The following is a 24133-nucleotide window of genomic DNA, read 5'->3' on the forward strand; positions in this document are numbered from 1 at the left end:
AATAGCTAAAACCTGGAATCAACCTAAATGCCCATCAACAGGAGACTGGATAAGGAAATTATGGGATATGTACTCCATAGAATACTATACAGCAGTAAAAAAAGAAATGAAATCTGGTTATTTGCAACAGAATGGAGGAATCTGGAAAACATCATACTGAGTGAAATAAGCCAGACCCAAAGGGACAAATATCATATGTTCTCCCTGATCAGTGACAACTAACTGAGCACCTAAAAGGAAACCTGTTGAAGTGAAATAGACACTATGAGGAACAATGACTTGATCAGCCCTTGTCCTGAAAGTCAAAGAACAACTTACTATTTTATTTATTTTAGAATTTTTTTCCACTTAATACCATTGGTTGAACGCTTTAATTAACACAAAATTGTTCTTAGGCATTTAAATTTAATTGAAAAGTGATCCCTGTTAAATATAAGTGTGGGAATAAGAGAAGGAGGAGATGTACAGTGTGGCACATGCTCACATGGACTTACCCCTAATGGTAGAGCTAGAAACATGCCAGGGGATTCCAATTCGATCCCATCAAGGTGACATGTACTAATGCCATCTCACTAGTCAAAGTGATCAGTTTCGGTTCATAATTAATCATAATGATAGGTTTAAGTGTCAAAGGGATCAGATAAACAAGAGTAGTGTCTGCTCATAATAACTGATAGAATTAAAAAGGAGAGAATGATCCAACATGGTAAGTGGGATACATAGCAGACTCATAGAATGGCAAATGTCCTAAATAGAACTCTGGCCTCAGAATTGGCACTTAAGGCATTCTGATCTGGCTAAAAAGCCCATGAGTGTATTTCAGGCATGGAAAGCCAAGATACTGTGCCAAAAAAAAGACCTAAATGAAAGATCTCTTTGAGTGAGATCACAGTGGAAAGAATGGGGCCATCAAAGAAGGAGGTACCTTTCTCTGAAGGGAGGAGAGAACTTCCACTTTGATTATGGCCTTGTCTAAATAAGATTGGAATCTGTGAACTCAAGAGGCTTCCATATTCTTGCAGCTCATGAGAAGAGCCTTGGGTGATTACTAACATCATAAATAAGAGTGTCAATTGTTAAATCAACAACGGGAGTCACTGTGCGTTTACTCCCCATGTAAGATCTCTGTCCTTCACTATGAGAAACAGTGATTTGATCAGCTCTTGTACTGACTGTTGATGTACAATGTAATACTTTATCCATTTTAGTATTTTTTTGTTCTAGTACTATTGGTTGAACTCTGTAATTAACACACAATTATTCTTATGTGTTTAAATTTTAACTGAAAAGTGATCCCTGTTAAATATAACAGTGGGAATAAGAGAGGGAGGAGATGTACAATTTGGGACATGCTCAATCGGACTTTCCCCAAATGGTGGAGTTAGAATCGTGCCAGAGGATTCCAATACAATCCCATCAAGGTGGCATGTACCAATGCCACCTCACTAGTCCATGTGATCAATTTCAGTTCACAATTGATCACACTGATAGGTCTAAGAGTTAAGGGATCACACAAACAAGACTAGTGTCTGCTAATACTAACTGATAGAATCAAAAAGGGAGAGAACAATCCATCATGGGAAGAGGGATACACAGCAGACTCATAGAATGGCTGATGTCCTAAACAGCACTCTGGCCTCAGAATCAGCCCTTAAGGCAGTCGGATCTGGCTGAAGAGCCCATGAGAGTATTTTAGGCATGGAAAGTCAAGACACCCTGGAAAAAAAAAGAAGATCTGAATGAATGATCTCTTTGAGTGATATCCCAGTGGAAAGAATGGGGCCATCAGAGAAGGAGGTACCTTTCTCTGAAGGGAGGAGAGAACTTCCACTTTGACTATGACCCTGTCTGAATAAGATCGAAGTCAGCAAACTCAAAAGGCTTCCATAGCCTTGGCAATTCATGACTAAGCCTAGGGAGATTACTGATGCCATAAACACGAGTGTCAAATTGTTAAGTCAACAACAGGAGTCACTGTGTACTTACTTCTCATGTGCGATCTGTCCTTAGTGTGTTGTCCAATGTGAAGTAATGCTATAACTAGTACTGAAACAGTATTTTACACTTTGTGTTTCTGTGTGGGTGCAAACCGATGAAATCTTTACTTTATACTAAATCGATCTTCTGTATATAAAGATAATTGAAAATGAATCGTGATGTGAATGGTATGGGATAGGGAGCGGGAGATGGGAGGGGTGTGATTGGGAGGGAAATTATGGGGGGGGGGAAGCCATTGTATTCCACTAACTGTACTTTGGAAATATGTATTTAATAAATAAAAAATAAATTTAAAAATTTTTTAAAAATTAAAAAAAATCTTTGTCCTTAATGTTTTTGTTAAACAAATTAATGGTAAAACTAGTATTCACATAGTACTTTATACTTTGTGTGTCTATGTAGGTGCAATCTGTTGAAATCTCTGCTTAATATATACTAAGTTGATCTTCTGTATATGAAGATAATTGAAATTGAATCTCAATGTAGAATTGGGGGGGTGCTGTGGCACAGAGGTTTAACGCCCTTGCCTGAAGCACCGGCATCCCATATGGGCACCTGTTCAAGACCCAGCTGCCTCACTTCCGATCCAGCTCTCTGCTATGGACTGGGAAAGCAGTAGAAGATGGCCCAAGTCCATGGGCTCCTGCACCCATGTGCAAGACGTGGAGGATGCTCCTGGCTCCTGGCTTCGGATCGGCATAGCTCTGGCCATTGCAGCCATTGGAGAGTGAACCATCGGATGCAAGACCTCTCTCTCTCTCTTTCTCTCTTTCTCTCTTTCTCCCTCTCTCCTCTCTCTCTCTCCTCTCTCTGTGTAACTCTGACTCTCAAATAAATAAATAAATCTTTCAAAAAAATGAAGAATGGGATGGGAAAAGGAGTAGGAGATGGACGGTTTGCAGGTGGGAGGGTGGTTAAGGGGGGGGAACTGCTATAATCCAAAAGTTGTACTTTTGAAATTTACATTTATTAAATAAAAGTTTTCCAGGAAAAAAAGCTAATGAATAGAGATGGAAGTGGTACAGAAAGAGATGGCAACCCAAAGCATATATATAAATACCAAATGTGTTCCTTTATATATTCTAAAATGTTAGGTATATACAATCAGAATAATTATCATATTATGGTACACTATAATTCAAGAGATTATGATTGACACATTCATCCTTGTAGAGACTATACATATTTGCCTTTGTCCCTTTTATTCCATTCAAATTTCAACTGCCTCTTTATGGAGGATCTTAGCCAATGGCCATTATTTCATATTGTGTTTCCATAGTGGGACAATCCTAGGGAATTTTTCAAGTGTTTTCCATAACAACAGAGGTTGAATTCCTAATGCATAGTTAGTTCCTAAGTAGTGGAACCCTCACACCCCAAATTCGGAATCCTAGAAATGGATTAAACATGAACCATGTCCATGTGACTATATGTGTTCATGTGAACAATGTGATACCATTCATTTCTTTGTTGGCCTATATATTTTTGAGTAGTTACCCCAAGTATTATGCCTACAATATGCTATCATTAGAATATTTTATATAGAATTTAAAGCTCCAGCTCAGACAAGGATGACAGCTTGCTAAAAACATTATCAGGCATACCTGTTGCCTGAATCATTGCCATGTTAGAGAGATGTTGGATGAAGTCCAGGAGGCATGAGGCTCATCTGTCCACCTCCACAAATTCTAGACCCTTCATCTCTCAGTTACATGGTGGCCCTTGGAAGTAGGCCCCTTCCCCACCACTGTTGCTACCTACCATTCAAAGATTCCTCTAGAATTCCACAAAAAAAAATCACATTCTTACCCACTACCTACCTGACCCCTTTTTCTTCCTGATCTGATGAAACTGTCAACCATGTGTCTTCTGTTCTATGACATGTTATTTCTTCAATTTCTAATTCTTCATGCATTTATTAAGTACTTTTCTCCTTTCTTTTTAAGTTGGTGTGTGAGTCTTGTAGAATGGAGGCTTATTTGTGAATTAGTGTAATTGGTTGCTACAAGATATATCATAGGTAAGGGGTACAACCTTGAAGAGCATGATCATGATGGGGAAACTAAACTCAATAAATTTAAGCAAGGAAGTGAAAGATATACAAACTAAAATCTTCATAAGATAAATGGATATACACACAAATAAATGCAAAGAAATATGATATTGTGTATTATAAGTATTAATAGTCTTCAAATATACATAATATCAAAAGGCATATAATAACTTAGTGCAAATCCTGTCAAAATCTCCATGTCATTATTCACAGAAGTAGAAAAGAACAAAGGTTACCAAGGCTGGGAGTTTCAATGCTCAGGAGAAGTTAGAGGAATAAAATTTCATTTAGACAAGACCAATGAGTTCAAGTGATGTGTTGCACATCATGGGGAGCCTGGGAACAGCATGCAGTTTACTTGCAAAAATGCTGAGGCACTTGACTTTAATGTGGTCAACCTAAAAAAATGAAGAGGATGTGGGGTAAAACACATGGCAAAGAGCCAGATGAATGCATCCACAATGTGTACAGCTATCAACACATTCACTCAGATCCATAAATCTAGATGATTTAAAGTTAACAATTAAACAGGTAAGGAGATTATTAATTAAAAAGGTAGAGGAATCTGGTTGAGAATGTTTCCTGTAAAAAGTGAGAGAAAATAGACAGCCTTAGAAATCCATGTTTGATACAGAACAGAATTCCTTTCACTTGTCACATGGAAACCATACCAATGCTAAAGGCTTGTTAAATGGGGAGAACCTCAGGGAAGTGGGTAACTGGATTAATTGTGTGGAGGGCTATACATGGTGAGAGAATTGGTACCCTTTCCTGAATATGCCTGCTCATTCTTAATCACGAAGCCAATGTTCTCAGCAGAGTTTTGCAAACTTGAGAATGATATTAGACACAGCAATGAAGAGACTGGGTGGGGAGCACAGAGTCATCAATGATAGACATCAGCCCTTGACTTCTTTCCAACTCATATGTGGAATGATGCAACTGGACGTTTTGTTGATCCTAGCAGCAACTCTTTCTAAACTTGCCAAACACACCAAGAAGTCCACTGGAGTAACACTTAGCCCTTTGTGCACTGTCCAATCATTAGGTGGTCCCCAGTGCCTTGTTGGACCATGATGAAATCATACAAGGAGGAGAGGAATGAGAGTCCAAAACATGTTTTTCCAACGTGTTTTCCCCTAGAATGGAGGGTAACAGGTGCAGAGCCCCAGGGCAGGGTGATTCCTTGAGTTTCTGTATGGGACACAGTGAAGCAAAGAAAAGGCTGAGCTGCCAGTGCTGTGCTGATCACATGGTCACTAATGTCTCACTGCATGGACTTCTTTAGAAATGACTCCCTGTAGTTTCCAGTTGTGTCCCTTTCTGACTCACTAGACTGGCAGACAGCAATACTAGGATTCAGCAGTGCCCTGCACAGAGAGCAGTTCTCTGCAGGGGATTGAGCCTGCCAACACCTGCCAGCTCCTTGTTCCTTAATCTCAGCTGACATTTTGGGCTTCGTCTCTGAATTGTGAAAACCCTGGCAAGATGTTGTCTGTGAGTGTTCTGTGCCTACTCCTGCACACTATACACACTTCACAGGGCATGACCCACAGGGAATGCAATAATTACCTTAAGCCAAGTATCAACCAAGATGGAGACCTGATCCTGGGTGGTTTTTTTCCCTCTCTACTACCCAGAACCAGAAAGCAAAAAGGTCCAGATGTCTTTTTTACATCGTCCCCAGTATAAAACTGTTGTATCTTGGTAAGTTCAAGATTGTGTGTATGCATTAAGTGTGGCTACCATTGAATGTGAGTGTGTGTTACTACTGTGTTTAATCCTTTCTGAGAATGCTAGAAGGTATGAAGAAAGTGCCAAAATGCCAATAAAGGAAGTTGCAGGTTCACTCCATTCTTGTACCTTCCGTGCCTTGCTGTTCATTTTTCTATTTGCTTCTTGGTCCTTCAGGGACAGAGAAGTGACATCAATGATTATCTGCCCACTCCATTGGCTTAGATCTCTCAAATACAGCCCTCAGCATCTTGGAATGAGGCAGAATGTGGGGACTCCAATCCTACCTGCATGCATGGAGTGGGCACAGGTGTCCTGAGGCACTGAGACCCTGGTCTGTGGTCAGTGTTAAGATTAAGGGGTCACTCTGATTTCCAGTGCTGAAAAGAGCATTGTCACTATTGTACCCAATAGTGAATCCATGTGTATCTAAGATGTGCCACCATAAACAGACTTTGTCCCACCGCACATCATTAACTGAGCCCCTTCAGACTGCAGGCTTGAGTCCCTGAATGTAGCAAGATTAAAGGGATTTATCTTCCCCAAGACTTTCACTTGGATCCTGAAGGTTTTTCTCCAGGAACCACACAGAAACTGCATTAATTCTGGGCTTGACACACCTGTGCAGCATGTGTTTTAGTAACTGTTAACGTGGATGCCTGAAGAGGATTAGAAACAAGACATCCTGTCTCTGCACCCTTGTTGGTGGTGACAGTGGAGTGTGCTTCTGACTCACTGCAGAGAACCACATGCTCATGTGTTCAGAAGAGAGTGAGGCAGAGAGATGTTGGTTTAAATGGAGCATGTCTGTTCTTATCAGCACTTTTGGAATTTAATGCTTAACTCAGCAGGTTGCCATGCACTATGGGCAACTGCTAATGGGCTGGTGACCTCTGAGGCACAGTGTTAAAACATGTAGTCTCTCCTAGTTGGTGCCTTCACAGTGTTCTGTCCCTTCTCAATGTTTCATTAAATTTCTTTGTGCATTTTTAATTTCTATATTATTAGCGAAAATGCCTAATGGGATATTTATGGTAAACACTTTATGCATGTGAATCTTCTGGTTATGTGGCAGCTACTGATTGTTTGTACTCTGTCAGATTTAGGGAGATAGGATGTGATTTTCTAAAGGTGAATTAATCTCTCATCTCAGGGACTCTGTATGGGAGACAGTGAGGAGCTGCCTTGTTCATGATCTCAGGGTGAAAGGTCAGCCCATGCCACAAACTGGAGGCCAGGCTTTGCTCTCTGCCTTCTCTTCCCCAGGTAGAAAAGTGTCTGGCCACCCTAATTTGTGCAGACCTTTAGCCCTCATGTGCTTGCCACACTCTAAAATTGCATTTGCTTCAATCTCCTTTAGTTAATATGGGCTCAGATGATTAATTTTTTGTGAAGTTTGACTTCAAGCTCCAGCTTCAATACTGTGATTGAACTTCCTTAAAGCTGATGGAAGTTATGTTGTTATTTGCCTGACAGGAGTTATTTTATGTGCATATCCCACATTTGTTTACCCAATATTTGGCCTTTGATTTGGCATTAATTTTGTGTGGCTGTAATACTCTAATGATCAGTTTTATTTAATAAACTGCATATTTCTCTGAGATGCTGGGGGTACATCATTAAATAATGAGATAAAGTCTTTTATCAAGATTTTTAAAAGAGTTACCAAATCATTGTTGATAAACATGTAGATGTTTATCACCTGCTCACAAATCCCTAACTCCTTTTCAGTGTCTCCACATCCTTCATTCCTTCTCCCCTACTGCGTGCCACCCCTCTGTCTTGTGTCTCTGAGGGTCAGCCTATTACGGCCCCCTCATGTGAGTTGATTCATATCCTTTGTGGTCTTTTGTGACTGACAAATTGGAGTGCACCATGTTTCCTGTTTTATTCATGTTGTGGCTTGCAGCAACATTTAGTATACATTTCTCAAAATATCTTTTTTAAGATTAATTTTATTTATTTGAGAGTCAGAGTTACTCAGAGAGAGGAGAGGCAGACAGTGAGAGAGGTCTTCCATCCACTGTTTCACTCCCCAATTGGCCACAATGGCCGGAGCTGCACCCAGCTGAAGCCAGGAGCAAGCAGCTTCTTTCCGATCTTCCCACATGGGAGCAGGAGCCAAAGATTTAGGCCATCTTCTATTGCTTTCCCAGGCTATAGCAGAGAGCTGGATCAGAAGTGGAGCGGCCAGGACTTGAATCAGTGCCCCTATGGGATGCTGGCATTGCAAGTGGCAGCTTTACCTGCTATGCCACAGTGCTGGCACCCAAAATATCATAATATCTAAGTCTGCCTTGGTGTCAGACATTCCTGTTTACTCAAAATAGTAACTCAGCATGCCAGGTCCTGAAATTAACAACTGACAACTTTGCCTTCAGCAAAAAAGAATTAAGCTAGTCAACTTTCAGCTGACAGCAAGTGTTATAAATAACCCAAGGTGAATGCAGTGTGCTCTTCACAGTGAAAAATTATTCTACTAAGGCCAAAAGATTAACAGAAAATATTTATTCAATGAATTTATTTTGTAATTCAAACAAATAAATTTAAGCTATGGACACATGCCACTAGCATAAATTCTGTGCCAGGTCAACCTCAATTTTAAGAACTCCTCTATGTGATCTGAAAATCTCCTCAGATTAAGTGTGTATAGAATGTTGACTTATCAATAAGACAAAATTCAATTTCAAACTCCACATATAAGAACAACATGTACAACACTGTGTGACCCAATAATTGGCAATCAGCAAAAATAAAGCACTGCCAATTAGAAACTTTTTGAATATGTATTATAATATTGAGGAAATGAAGAAATGACAAACTATTAGTTAAGCCCAACACAGAAACATAATATTCAGTGCAAAGCAACTAAAGGAATGATTGGATGAATATATTAAGTCCCATGCAACTTATTAACAGGTATGAATATTCTTAGTATTCAAATTCTGGAAGAAATGTAATAAGTTATAAAAGTTCAACAGAATTCCAAGGGAAGAAGAAAAAAAGAAACCCATAGTGAGAAAATAGACCATCCAATTTCTCATACACATGAAATGTGAGAGCTCTTAAATTCTAAGAAACTATTTTCACTCAAGATATATGCTGTGATTATAGAGTAAATTGAAATTATGTTATAGCAAAGATGAATAGAAAAAAGAGAAAGGAAGGAGGAAGAATTGAAGGAGAGAAGTGTGGTTATCTTCTTAGGACTGTATCTGGAATATATACAATCATATATCTTTGTATTAGTAACAAGTTTTTAAGAAGATATATAGAAAAAAGGATTGAACATACAAGTGTAAAATATGAAATGAAAAATATGAATTCAATAGAGAAAAAAATGGAAACTAAGGAAACATCCTAAATTATCTGAGTTCAGGAGAAAAATGTTTACATTTCAAGGAAAACAAAATGTTAAATCTGATTTGAGCAAAGCAAAACATTAGAATAGGAAATTAAAGCAAGGACCAGGGACAAATGGCTCAGATGGACCTGGCCGAGGAGAATGTTCTAAAACTTTAAACAACTGATGAGTCAGGTGGCATTCAGCCTACTCCAGAAATTACTGGAAACAGAAATGCTTGCTCCTGGGTGTTGTCCTTAGGTTGGGATGCATTGAAGCTTTCCTGAAGGGTTCATGAAGGTGAGTGTGATCATGGGCACAGTTTGCTTCAGAGGAGTCCAAGGGCCATTCTACAATCTTCTAGAGCCCTTGAAACCTCATTCGCATCTCCTTCTTTTTCCAAAGCTGAGGCACAACTGAGTGGAAGCCTGAGTCTGACCACTGCTGCTTCAGGGTGTGGCTGTGTTGTTGCTCTGAATTCCATGGTCTCACCCTCTCCCGGATGCTGCCCCTCTCTTTAGGTGGCTGTGGAAGAACTACCAATATGTGCTGGCCTTCCGCTTTGCCATCCAGGAGATCAATAAGGACTCCCAGCTCCTCCCCAACCTGACCCTTGGTTTCAAATTCTTCAATGCCTTTGCCAGTGAACAGTACACCTTACTGAGCATAGTATATTGGTTGATTGGGATTAATGTGCCTTTCCCTAACTACACCTGCCATACACAAGGGAGACACGTTGCTGTCATTGCTGGAACTACATCAGCATTGTCTGTTGAGTTTGGAACGCTTTTGGAGCTCTACAAAAACCCACAGGTAAATGAGCTGTGAATCTGGAGGGCAATAGTTAAATTTCCTCCAACACCATTCTCTCACCTCTGAAAAATGGAAATGGGGCAGCCGAGTATACATACCACACCATGGTATAGGAGAGATCCCATGGATTTCCTAAGGATGTGAGATTATTAACAGGGGAAGGAGAAGGGAGAAAGGGAAATAGCAGGGCCTGTTGACAGCCTTCTTAATATTCCTGTCTAGGGCCTGTGTAACCATCTCCCACCTGCTGGAAGCATAGGCTGTCTAATAGTCTCACCTCTACACTTCATAATGTCCACAGCACACAGATGTTCCCCATCCAAGGACAGCACCATCTCAGGTGGCATCCAGAGACCTAGGACAGTTGGATATAGGGAATGCATCTGGGTCCCCTTTGGGAAAACAATGAGGGTAACAGACAGTGAAAAATATTTTTTAAAGACTTCTATATTTGTTTATCTAAAAGGCAAAGCAATGGAGAAAGATGGAAAGTCACATACACATACACATATACATGGCATTGGAGTGGATCTCTTAACCACAGGGTCACTCCCCAGATGCCCACAACAGCTAGATCTGAGCCAGCCAGAGCCAGCAGCCAGGATTTCCCTCCTGTTATACCACATGGTAGAAAGGGGCCTAGTACTTTTGTTATACATTGCTGACTCCTCCAGTACAACAGCAGGCAAGTAGATCAAAAGCAGATTATCCAGGACTTGAACTGGCACTTAGAAGTGGGATGCTGGTATCATCATTGGTAGGCTAACACACAGTGCCACTATGCTGGCTCCACCATGGAGTGTTGAGACTCACATCTTGCTACACTGGAGCTCAACCGATCATGTTCCCAATGCTAATTAGTCACAAGCACACAGGTTGATTTTTCTCAGGATTCCCAGTGGCCATGCCATCTACAACTGTGCATATCAGAACTGTGGACATGGGTTTATTCCAATCTTTGGGAGACAGGGAAGTAGCCAGGCAGACAAGGAGCTCTAGTATAAACAACTCAGCTGATTTGCTTACCAAATGTCTGACATGGTGTTGGGCTTAGTCTACCATTGCACATGTGTAGAACCAGGAAGTCATTCCACATGAATGCCATGACCCAGTGAGTTGAGTTATTATCACTGCCTCCCCAGGTCTGTGTCAGTATCTCAAAAATACTTCCCCAGGGACCCACTATACAAGCAACAATCAGAACATGTGCCTGTCAAACATAGGCCATATGGTGAGCAGAGGATTCTGGATTGGAAAAAATATTTTGCCCCAAATTAAAAAAGGTTGGTGATTATATTCTTGGAGACAATGCAGGTTTCCTGTGGTAATCAATGCACTCCAAATACCAAGAGATGAACACAGTAGAGATTTCTGTCTCAGAGTTATCTACAATGGTGGCTGCTGGAGGAGGTGGCTCTACTCCACCAGTCACCCTGGGCAAGGATGGGTGAAGCAACATCCAAAGTTCCTTCTTCCTCAGGCCCCACTGCAGGACATGAAGAGCATACAGATACTGACAGATTTTCTTTAAAGCTATGAAGGAGGAGTCACATTTATTCACCTAAAGCAATGGGCATGCGAAGCATGGTCTTCTCTGTGGCCAGAGTAGCAAGATTTTTCATCTCTACTGCACTCTTTCTTTTCACACAATAGTAACCTATTTAAAGTTGACCTTGGGGAGAAATTCTTTTCACTCACTTCCAAGAGAGATAACACAAATCCTACAAAAGTTTGATCATGTTTTTCTTTGCTTTCAGCTCACCTATGGCCCTTTTGATCCCATGCTAAATGATAAAGATCAGTTTCCCTCACTCTATCAGATGGCAACCAGTGACAGCTCTTTGGGCCATGGAATGATCTACTTGTTGCTGCATTTTGGCTGGACTTGGGTGGTGCTCTTTGTGTCTGATGACATGAAAGGAGAGCAGTTCCTTCAGTATTTTGAAGCAGAGATGCTCAAGAAAGGTATCTGTGTGGCCTTTACAGTTAAGCTCCCTGTCACAAAGAAGTTGTATGGGTATGGTGATCTCACTTTCATGAGTAGCATCAGAGTTTCATCTGCAAATGTGCATATACTCTATGGTGATGTAAGAGGTCTCATCAGTGTGGACATTTCAGTGCAGTCCTTTGTAACCATCGGGAAAGTGTGGATCATGACATCAAAGTGGGATCTTGTTATGTCTGAGACAAACCACATGTTGCATTCTTTGCATGGAGGCTTCTCATTTTCACCCCACAGGGAAGAAATCCCTGGCCTCAAACATTTTGTCAAGATGGCAAACCCTTCCCACTACCCAGAAGACTTTTATTTCAGTAAATTATGGCTTTTCCATCTGCACTGCTCACTTGAAGGATCATTTTGTGGACATATTGGAAGCTGCCCACCAAATACCTCCTTAGAGTTTCTTCCAGGACATATTGACTTGCTGACCATATCTGACTCCAGCTATTTAGTCTACAATGCTGTCTACACAGTGGCCCACGTCCTCCATAAAATGATTTTGGGGAAAGTAGAAATGGGATCTCCAGGAGAAGCAATACAGCCTATGATTCTTCCCTGGCAGGTAAACCTCCCCTAAAACAGAACAGAAAGTTGCCACCTGATGGAATCTAGAGATGTTGTATTGAGATACAGCATCATGACCCTGCTATCTTCTCAAGGTCAGAGAGATTAGGTACATCAGAAGTTGGGTTCTTTCCATTGGTTATTGGTATATCTGTGATTGTTGGCTTTGGCTGGAAATTTCAATCTCTATGGATTTTGAATGGTTACTTTCTGAACAGAAATGGTATCAGAAAAGTTTGTAATGTAGGCTGAAATGCTGCAACACGTGAGAAAATTTGACAGATAAAAAGTTGTCATGCCATAATATTCCTTGGAATTTATACAAAGCCAAAAAATAGACGTATTGACAAATTATTTTTCATTTCTATAAATTTTTCATTTGTAAAATTTAACAATTTTGACATCCTGCCACATGTACATCAAAGATACATATTTTATATATATCCATATCTACAGTTTTTTCTTGGAATAGGGATATTAATATCACAAGGAGAGTGATTGATGACAATGTTGCTAGTACAGGAAGATAAGGGTATATGTCATATACACCGTATGCTTCAGTGAAACAACATACCAAATGCTAGGATACCATCACAATGTTTATACTCTGTATATTAACTTCCACAAATCAGAAAAACATATGATATTTGCCTTTCTGGGCCTGGAGTACTTCACTCAGCATAGTGATCTTCAGTTCCATGTATTTTGTTGCAAATATCGTTCAAATCTGACAGCAGTTTAATTTGATTTATAATCCTGCATAACCTGTGGCCTAAGCCCTGGATGAGATAAGATACTTTTTGTGAAAACAGAAATGGATTTCACATAATATCCTAAACATGATAGGAAATGGATGGGAAATGAAGCATGTTAGAACAACTGCCCTTACAAACTCTGAAGCAATCAGGGAGCATGGACTGTAGTCCCATTTCTTACATATGAGACTACTGAGGATGCACATGAGCACAGGATTTGCCTGCTCAGTCAGCTGAATATTTCTGGGTTTAACCCTGGCTTACATGAATGCATTCCCCACATATAGAATGTATTTAGAAAATTCTGTTTGCATGTGCAAAGGACAAATATGCTCATAAATTTGTAGGATATATTAAATAAGGGTGATGTGTAGAAAAAGTAAAATATTTGTAAAAATTAGCATCAGAACATTTACTTCATAATCAAATTGTATTTAAGCATTAGAAGTATGTTTTATAAACTACAGTATTAGAGTCAAACCTTGGGAAAGGAAATTAATTTTTCAAGAAGGCTTCCATAGATATAATTAATGAATTATTTGTAAATTTTGTCCTCTACATTATTTAAGAATTAAGTGGTAAACTGTCCCTTGACAATCAGGTCATGGAATCTTCGAGTCTTTTTTTTTTTTTTTTTTTTGACAGGCAGAGTGGACAGTGAGAGAGAGAGACAGAAAGAAAGGTCTTCCTTTGCCATTGGTTCACCCTCCAATGGCCGCCATGGCCGGCGTGCTACAGCCGGCGCACCACGCTGATCTGATGGCAGGAGCCAGGTGCTTCTCCTGGTCTCCCATGGGGTGCAGGGCCCAAGCACTTGGGCCATCCCCCACTGCACTCCCTGGCCATAGCAGAGAGCTGGACTGGAAGAGGGGCAACCGGGACAGAATCCAGTGCCCCGACCGGGACTAGAACCTGGTGTGTCGGCGCCGCAAGGTGGAGGATTAGCCTAGTGAACCACGGCACCGGCCTAGGTCATGGACTCTTGAAGACATTGATTCTAAAAGTGCCATTGTTACTTTTTACCGTGTATATCCTTTTTGTTTTGTTCTGTTGGGTTTTTTTCTCTGTTTTCTATCTCTCTCCCATTTCTCTTCTTCATACTGATAACTCTAGGTTACACAGAGTTATATTTATTTTAAGGCAATTGGGAAAAGATCCCAGATAAAAATAAGAGGGGAAATAAGAGATGGAGGAGGTAGTCTATAACTGTAAAACAGTTTGGTTCTGCATACAGTCATACAGACTGAGCTCTAATGGTACAGCCTAAGAACTAGTCATGGGGCTCCAAAACCATAAGAATTGGTGGTACAAATGCCATTTTCACTGTTAAAATGGTCATATTAAATGTTAAAGGCAACAGATAGATCAGTCTAAGTTTAAAAAGGATGATATAATGATATAAGTAACATCAAGTACCTGGGAAAATAATATAATTAAAAAAGGAAGGAAAGACCAACATGGGAAGCAGTCCACACAGCAGACTCCTAGAATAACATTTGCTATAAATAACACTCTAACCTCAGAATCAACCCTAAGGCTTCCTTGTTGGGCTAAAAGGCCTGCGAGATCATTTCAGGCATGGAAAGCCAAGACATTGTGACAAAAAAATATCCTACACAGAGGATCTCTGTGAGACCTCAGAGGACAGAAAGAGTCATCAAAGAAGGAGACACTCTTCTCTGAAGGGAGGAGAGAACATCCACTTTGCTTATGGCCATGTCCAAATACCGATGGAATCTATGGTCAAAAAAAAGTCTTCCATAACCTTGGGAACCCATGGTAAGAGCCTCAGATGATCGCTGATATCATAAAAAGAGTGTTAATTATTAAAGGAACAACAGTAGTCACTGTGACTTGCTCCCCATGTAGGACCTCTGTCCCTAATGAATGTTAATATGAGAATTGACTGCAAATTCTCTCCCTAAACTGTACTCTATATGTTGTGTGTGTGCCTGGGTGCAAATTGTTAAAGTCTGTGCTGAGCATGGTGTTGGTCCTCTGTTTATAAAGTCATACTAAAAATGAACCATAATGAAGAAGGAGATAGGAGAGGGAAAGGGAGGTGGGATGGTAGCTGGGGGGGAGGGGGGCTATGGGGGAAAGAACCACTATATTCATAAAGTCGTATCTATGTAAAAATGCACTCATTAGCCGGTGCTGTGGCTCACTAGGCTAATCCTCTGCCTGCGACACCGGCACTCTGGGTCCTAGTCCCAGTTGGGGCGCCGGATCTACCCCAGTTGCTCCTCTTCCAGTACAGCTCTCTGCTGTGGACTGGGAAGGCAGTGGAGGATGGCCCAAGTGCTTGGGCCCTGCACCCACATAGGAGACCAGAAGGAAGCACCTGGGTGTCCTGGCTTTGGAGGGGCACAGCATGCTGGCCATAGCGGTCAATTGGGGGGTGAATTAATGGATAGGAAGACTTTCTCTCTGTCTCTCTCTCTCACTGTCTAACTCTGCTTGTCAAAAAAATGCATTCATTAAATAAAAATTAAAAAATTAAAAACACAATTAAGTGATAGTTGTTTAAAAATAACAACTTAGTTGTATCCCAGTACAGATGTGTTGTGATCTAGAAGGTTCAAGGTTAACACATACTATAAAGCATAATAAGCTTTCATAGATTTGAAATTTTGTCTTTGGTCATACCATACTATCTGATATGTCAAAGATAGTCACAGTCATCACAATAAGTGACCCAAAGCCAAGGAGAGAAAGAACATCATGTTGTGTCATGTTCAACCAGTGTTAAGGTATAAGTATACCTTAAAAGGTATAATGTATATTGCTGATATACATAATATACATATCTTATAGATATGGACTTCTGAGGTATTACAGTGGCTTTGAGTCTCTTGATGGAAAATATATCTTATGAAACAATCATGCATTAATCTCTAATTTTTCCCCAACCAAAATACACTAATCATCAACTATATTTTGAACCTTATGAAGAACTTATGTAGATACACACCTATAATATTCATAACAGCTATCAAGTTATTTCAGTAGCCATCCATGTGCTGCCCAACTGGTAACAGTAGAGTTAGCTTCCATAAAGCCCCAACCAATCTTTCATGGCCAAAGCTTCAATAGAGTCTGTGCTCCAGTAAACCTCTGGAGCACTAACTTTTCTGATTGGGGACAATCACTCTTTGATGTTTTGTTGAGGGAGCAGAGGAATACCTTAACCCGGGAGATGTTTAAGCATCCAAAGAAAATTAATGTTCTACCAAATGGAAAAGCTGAATGCAAAAGACAACAAAGAGGGCTTGTTTAGAGCATCTGACTTCCCGCAACTAATTTGGATGTGCTGTCTATTTCCAATTATGCCTGTCCTCCAGCTCCATCAATTTCTGAGGAAAATCCAATTTACAAACAGCGCTGGAGATAAAGTATCCTTCCATGAAACAAGAAACCACATGGCACATTATGATATCCAGAACGTTGTGAATTTTCCTAGTGGTCTTCGTTTGCTTATTAAAATTGGAGAGTTTTCCTCCAAGAGTCCACATGAACAAAGCTTACTTGTCAATGAAGAGATGATAGAATGGCCTGTTGCATTCAAAGTGGTATGATTCTCTTTTGATACGAGATACCCACAGAGAGATCTGCCAATAATCTTGTGAAGAGGTTAAGTGTGAAGTGATCAGGTTCTTTTGTAATACATGGGAAATAGGTTGGGAAAACAGAAATGGCAATCGTAGGAATGCTGAAATGGATGTCTAGGTATTAGTCACAGGTACAGGAGGAGGGGATATAGTCGTGACCTTCAATTGAAGGCCAAGGTGTTATGTAGTGAGGAGGGATCTACTGACACCCTTCACGGTGGCTGATAACATACCAAACCATGACCAGTGCTTCTCTTTTTTCTTCAGACCCCTCAATCTGTGTGTAGCCAGAGCTGTGGTCCAGGATTCAGGAAAATGTCACAGGAAGGAAGACCTATCTGCTGCTATACTTGTGTTTTGTGTCCAGAGAAAGAAATTGCCAATCAGACAGGTAGAAAATTTCCAATCCATATCTTTACTGTCCTAGTTATTTCTCCACAAAAGAGAAACCAAAGAGATTTGCAATTAGTTCCTAGTGCATCATTGTTCTCTATGCACACATTTACTCATTCATTCAATATATCCATTTATGATCACTAAAGATACTTTATGTTTAAGTTCTTCTCTGGTGATGCTCATTCTAGTAACATCAACTGTAGCACTGATTCTAAAAGATATCACACCATGTTAGATAAGTCATCATCTGAGATTTGCAGGTGGAACTTGCTATATTTCCAACTGAGAAATGTAGGATGTATAATCATCAAGGCTTTCTATTGGTGCCTGTAAATCTTGAAACCAATTCATCTTACAAACACATGATAAGCACAGAGCTAGTGCTTGTATGTCATCATGGAAATACTGTATTCCTCCCTGCACTGTCTTTAATATTTTCCATGGAATTAAGGATGTCTAGTACCACAGGTACATTTAGATTTATAGAATTTATTAAAGGAAAGAGTCAAGGTGAAGTATGAATATCACATCCTACTAAAATATACAGTTTGGTATGCTCATAAAAACTTTTGAACAAGACAAACATAAAAATAATTACCTATCAAAATACATGTACCAGGCCGGTGCCATGGCTCAATAGGCTAATCCTCCACCTAGCGGCACCGGCACACTGGGTTCTAGTCCCGGTCAGGGTGCCAGATTCTGTCCCGGTTGCCCCTCTTCCAGGCCAGCTCTCTGCTATGGCCCAAAAGTGCAGTGGAGGATGGCCCAGGTGCTTGGGCCCTGCACACCATGGGAGACCAGGAGAAGCACCTGACTCCTGCCTTTGGATCAGCGTGGTGCACCGGCCACAGTGCGCCAGCTGTGGCGGCCATTGGAGGGTGAACCAATGGCAAAAGGAAGACCTTTCTCTCTATCTCTCTCTCTCTCGGACACTCTCCACTCTGCCTGCAAAAAAAAAAAAAAATGTACCAAGAATGTAAAAAATGTGCTATATCTCACTGAGAAATACTTCCATTTTTTTAAAATATGGGAAATAGACCTTGTAATGATTTGATTTCCTCCAAAAAGGCTTCTCAATTCCTATTGTGTTAGCATTAGCAACCATTTGGTTTTAATCATTTCCTAGAGGAAATAAATAGTTTTGGCCATGAAGAAGATAACAGAACAAAGAGCTAATCTGTGCACAAAGGTTTTGCAAAAATTCAATAACAAATAAAAAGAATTTAAAAACATATGCTGGAAGCATGTTGTACAACAATACTTTCTTGTATGTACAAACACTGTAGAAAGTATCTAAGATTGAAGCCAGAGCACCTGGTGTCCCCAAGAAGAGAAATGGGTACTTCAAGATAAGAATGCCAGGAAGATTGACTCTAAATTACATTAGGATCTTGTATGGTTGAAGAAGTGTCATCTAAAAAGTTAAATCAAACCCTCATAACAAGTGTAGCTAGACCCCAATACCATCTTCTGTATTTAACTGAAACAGAGATATGCCCATTCATTGACTTGTCTCTATGACTTATTTCTTGCTGCATTGGCAAGAAAATGTTATTTCAATAAATAGAGAAAACATGGTATCCAGAGCTGAATTTGTTCCCCACCTTCCACAAGTACAATGGGGTAACAAGTTATGATTTCATAGAATGAGTGAAAAGTTCCAATACAAAATAAAAAATTTCTCAGAGTTTCAGAATGATATACTGCTATAAATGATCTGTGATTTCTTTACATTTAGCATGTATAAGTGAAACAGGCACTTTTATTTGGGTATTATTTATATCCATTTCCTACAATTCCCACTGATCTATAGTCTTATTACTTTTTACTTTTTGAACTCTTGATTCAGTGGAGTTTTAAGACTTTGACTTAATGTAAATTAAAAATATGCTATTTCAAAAATTAAAAAAGGAAGGAATGAAGGAAGGAAGAAAAAGAAAGGAAAGAAGAAGGGAAAAGAGAAAAAAGAAAGGAAGGGAGGTGGAATGGAGGAATAAATCATCTTAAAATTGTACCAGTGAATGGAATGGAATCTCTTCTGCTTCTATTAATATCACATTAACATGAGAATTGATGAGAATTGTATTATACTAATTATCATGCACTTGCTATGACCCTGAGAATGCAATGTATTAATTCATTTTGAAATTTATATTATATACTAACTTGAAAAATATCTAATTTCTCCATCAATAACTGGGTAAAATATCAATTACATCCAAATTTCTTTATTTTCAGAACACCTCTATTCAAATCCAAATGTTGTTTATTCAATAAAATGCACCTTAAGATTCCATTAAAAATTGACAAAAGGATTCCCAAGGAAATGAAAATATAAAATGAGGAAAGATTGTTCTGCCAGATATCAAGTTAATAACTGTAGTATTGATGGCTGTAAGGTTATCTTAGGAGTTTGGGGTTGTTTATTTCTGTGTCTGAGCTACAGAGATACAGGATGTGACAAGAGGCTGACTTAGGGGATAGAACAGAGAAAGGCTGGGAAGCATCCATGACCATGGGAACAGGAATGTGTCACAGGATAAGTCAACCTAGCCCCCATATGCTGAAGGTGTTGTTTGAATGAGTTTGTTCCAATCTGCAGATGGGCATCCTCCCTGGACAGCAATGCAGAAACTCGATAAGGTGTACCCTGCTATATATCACAAGCTCCCAGCAGCATTGCAGTTGACCATTTTCCACAACAGAAAGAAATCCAGAATTTCTACAAAGTAAACCTTCAGTTTTTCTCCTTCCTCAGATGCAAAGCAGTGCATCCCATGTGAAGATCACGAATACCCAAACCAGGATAGAAGTCGCTGCCTCCCTAAGTTGATGACGTTCTTGGCCTTTGAGGAATCTCTGGGGATGGCTCTGGCCTGCATGGCTCTGTGCTTCTCTGTCCTCACAGCTGCGGTCCTCTGGATCTTTGTGAAGCACCAAGACACTCCCATAGTCAAGGCCAATAACAGGACCCTCAGCTACATCCTGCTCATCACCCTCCTCCTGTGCTTCCTCTGCTCCTTACTCTTCCTTGGCTGTCCCAACACAGCCACCTGCCTCCTCCAGCAAATAGCATTTGGCCTTGTGTTCACAGTGGCTGTTTCCACTGTGCTGGCCAAGACCATCACTGTGATTCTGGCCTTCAAGGTTACAAAACCTCGCAGAACTGTCAGGCGATTGTTGATATCAGGAGTTTCTAACTCTGTCATTCCCATCTGCTTCCTCCTCCAACTGATTCTCTGTAGCATCTGGCTGGGAATCTCTCCTCCCTTCATTGAGTTAGATACACACTCTGAGCCTGGCCACATCATCCTGGTGTGCAATAAGGGTTCGGTCACTGCCTTCTACTGTGTCCTGGGCTACCTGGGTTCCATGGCCCTGGCCAGCTTCACTGTGGCTTTTCTAGCCAGGAATCTGCCTGACACTTTCAATGAAGCTAAGTTCCTTACATTCAGCATGCTGGTGTTCTGCAGTGTCTGGGTGACCTTCCTTCCTGTCTACCACAGCACCAAGGGGAAGGTCATGGTGGCTGTGGAGGTCTTCTCCATCTTGGCCTCCAGTGTGGGGCTCCTGGGCTGCATCTTTGTCCCCAAGTGCTATGTTATTCTCATAAGACCTGAGATGAACTCTTTGAAAGGCTTAAAGAATAAAAGCAAGTTCTAAAGGATTCTAAAATTTTTCCACTTGTTTTGCTATCACATATTCAGAGTTTAGAACCATGAATCCAGACTGAAGTAGCAATCCAGAAATAATGAAGGAACTAAAGTTGATTTTTTTCCTTTAAAAACTATTTATGTATTGGACATACAGCCTAGCAGTCTGAGTGCATGGCATCAATTTCTGGCTCTGGCTTTGGCTCCTGACCTGGACTTCTGATTCCTGGGGACCCTTGAAGGCAGTGGTGAATCTTCACGTAACTTGGTCCTGTCCAACCATATGAAAATCTAGGGTCTGACTGACTGTTGTTGGTTGTAGCCTCATCCCAGGCACAGGCATAGGGGGTGTAGAGATATGAGGCATTGAATGGGAGGTCTCTCTGTCTCTGTCACTAACCTTCTGTTTCTCTCCCTCTCAGAGTTAGTAATGGGAGTTTAGAGAAAATTTTTATATCGAGTAAAAATAAATTATGGTGTAAATGCCCATCAAGGCTACAACAACAATGCTATTTTATATTAAAAGGCTATCACTGAAATAGTTGAGATGAATTAATTTCTATTTATTTATCAGTGTATAGACAATGTAAGTGCTCATATATGTGAGGACATCTAATTAAACATGCTTTGCATTCTGTTTGCCCTGGCTACTGAGTGCTTGTCATTTCTTTGTTGACATTGTGATTTAAGTGAGATTTCTTTCCCAGATACGGGAGGTGATTGGTCATGCAGTGTTCCTCTGTTGAGATACTGTGTTGTCCAAAAATATCTTAATAAATACTCATTGTTGAACTATTTTGAAGTGGTGCTTTTATAACACATATATGGAATATCCACTTACACATGGCACTGAATCAGTAACTGTATGTTCTTCTGCCAATATATTGTTTTTTTATTTTTGTCTTTGCTTTAAATTTTCTTTTTCCAATTGCACATGGGACACAATGCTGTTTGGATTAATGTGGAATTCTCATATCTAAGATGAACCAATTTTAAACTGGACAAGTCAAAAGCATTTAAGTGCATGCATATTCATATTGAACATTCAGATTATGCACAGTATGTTCACACATTCAGGCAGTAGTCTTCTCTAAGTGGATTGAAGGGTTTTCATCACCCTATAAAAATTTCCTTATGTAATAAGAAGTCACTTTCAAACTCATATCATGCAACCAATCATCTCCATATGTTTCTATGAATTCACATTTTATGAATAATTCTGACAAGTGGCAACAGTCAATATGTGGCTTAGGAGTCTTGGTTCAAACCCATACACATTGCACCATCATCACTTATTCCTTTTTCAAACTGTATAATTTTCCATCTCACAGATTTTTACCATTCTTTTTTGCAATTTTATTGTTTCATTTTTCTGCTCAACCTAATATTTTGTTATTTTTGAGATAACATAGTTTTAGTTTGCATTTGACTCAAAAGCTTAAAGCTCCACTAAATAAAGCGTTCAACAAGTACTAAGCAAGAAGACCATAGTTCTGCAGGAATATAGGCAGGGGCTATAAACAATAATCCAATGAAAAATGTTCAACTTCCCTCACATACAGCAAATTTTAAAATAGCCATAGAACATTCATAGTGTAGTAGTGTGTAGTTATTAATAATTTGTTAAACAAAGTTTTAAAACAAAGGCAAAATACTATATTTGCAGCCAAAATGATATAAACAGACATATTTCTTTCCTTTATTTTTCTTCACAACCAAAATGAATTTTTTCTTAGATTTCCCCAGAACCCTTTTATTTAAGGTATCTAAACTTGACACATTTCATAAAAACAACTTTAGGAATGTTATGATTTTTCCCACGCTACCTGTCCTTGCACCTACACTTCTACTCTTCTTCCTCCTTCCTCTCCTATTCCCATTCTTATTTTACACTAAGATTTATTTTCAATTAACTTTATACACCTAAAATTAATTCTATATTAAGTAAGAGTTCAACAAATAGTATGAAAAAACAAACTGTTCCTCAACAATTGACACAAGGGCTGTCCAAAGTTATCGGATATCAAATTGCTATTTTAAATTTTCATCTTGTGACTATTTTAAAAATGCTAGCTACCACATTTAAGGGAGAATCTGTGTTATTTGTCTTTCTGTCTACCATATTTATTTTATCCAACAGCCCACAGCAGGACATTCATTTTTTTACACCTTCTTACAGGTATAAACTGGTCCTCCATAAAGTCTTCCATAGCAGCTTTATCAGCTTACATTCCCACCAACAGTGCATTAGGGTATGTTTTTCCCCACATCCTCACCAGCATTTCTTGTATTTGAAAGTCAGATTACACAGAGAGAGGAGAGGCAGAGAGAGAGAAAGGTCTTCCATCTACTGGTTCACTCACCAGTTGGCTGCAATGGCCAGAGCTGCATGGATCCAAAGCCATGAGCCAGGAGCTTCTTCTGGGTCTCCCACATGGGTGCAGGGCCCAAGGACTTGGGCCTTCTTCCACTGCTTTCCCAGGCCATAGCAGAGAGCTGGATCAGAAGTGGAGCAGCCAGGAGTCAAACTAGTGCCCAAGTGGGATGCCGACACTGCAGGTGGCAGCTTTATCAGCTACACCACCATGCCGACCTCAGGATTTGATTTTTGAAATCAATCTTTTCACATATTTACTGATTTACTTGCTTACTTATTTATTTAGAAAGGCATAGGGGCCGCGAACAAGAGAGACAGACCCAAAGAGCCATCTTGCATCAGCTGGTTCTTTCCACTGCTTTCCCAGACCCATCAGGGAGCAGGATTCAAAGTCTACCAGTTGGAACTCCAACCTGGCCCTCTATGGGATGTGGGCATTTCCAGAGGTGGCTTAATTCACTGGGCCACAGAACCAACACAGTTTCTACTTTAGCCTATTAAAACCAATGTCATATGCAAAATTATATATATGGAAACTTTCTAATTTTTACATACAGAAAATGCTTCCCGCATATATTTTCCCTTGGCCTGTGGCTTATCCACTGATGGGATTGTCTACTGGTGGAAGTCATTGCATTTTTCCCAGGATCCGTGGATTTCCCAATGAGTTGGTTGTCCACTGTCTTTCTCTATAAAGGACGAGCCAGAGGGCAAAGTTCCAGCATTTTCCAAGGATCCACAGGCTGTGCACATCCCACACTGAGGGCAGCCAGGCAAACCTTGTGACCATGGGAAAACCTGTATTGTTCTCATCTCCAAGCCAGCCCTCCC

General features: G+C 40.1%; 1 protein-coding gene across 1 annotated transcript in view; it reads left to right on the forward strand.

Moving 5' to 3' along the window:
* LOC100351314 (vomeronasal type-2 receptor 116-like) overlaps nt 1-20935 on the forward strand; it is a 100654-nt gene extending 79719 nt beyond the window's left edge. The window contains exons 2-6 of the mRNA XM_070067617.1: nt 9650-9941; nt 11699-12505; nt 16607-16834; nt 17141-17264; nt 20031-20935. Coding sequence (XP_069923718.1) covers nt 9650-9941; nt 11699-12505; nt 16607-16834; nt 17141-17264; nt 20031-20935 — 2356 coding nt within the window. The remainder of the gene's footprint in view (nt 1-9649; nt 9942-11698; nt 12506-16606; nt 16835-17140; nt 17265-20030) is intronic.
* Nucleotides 20936-24133: the final 3198 nt, after the last annotated feature.

Source organism: Oryctolagus cuniculus (genome assembly GCF_964237555.1).
Source record: "Oryctolagus cuniculus chromosome 16 unlocalized genomic scaffold, mOryCun1.1 SUPER_16_unloc_1, whole genome shotgun sequence".
Lineage (NCBI taxonomy): Eukaryota > Metazoa > Chordata > Mammalia > Lagomorpha > Leporidae > Oryctolagus > Oryctolagus cuniculus.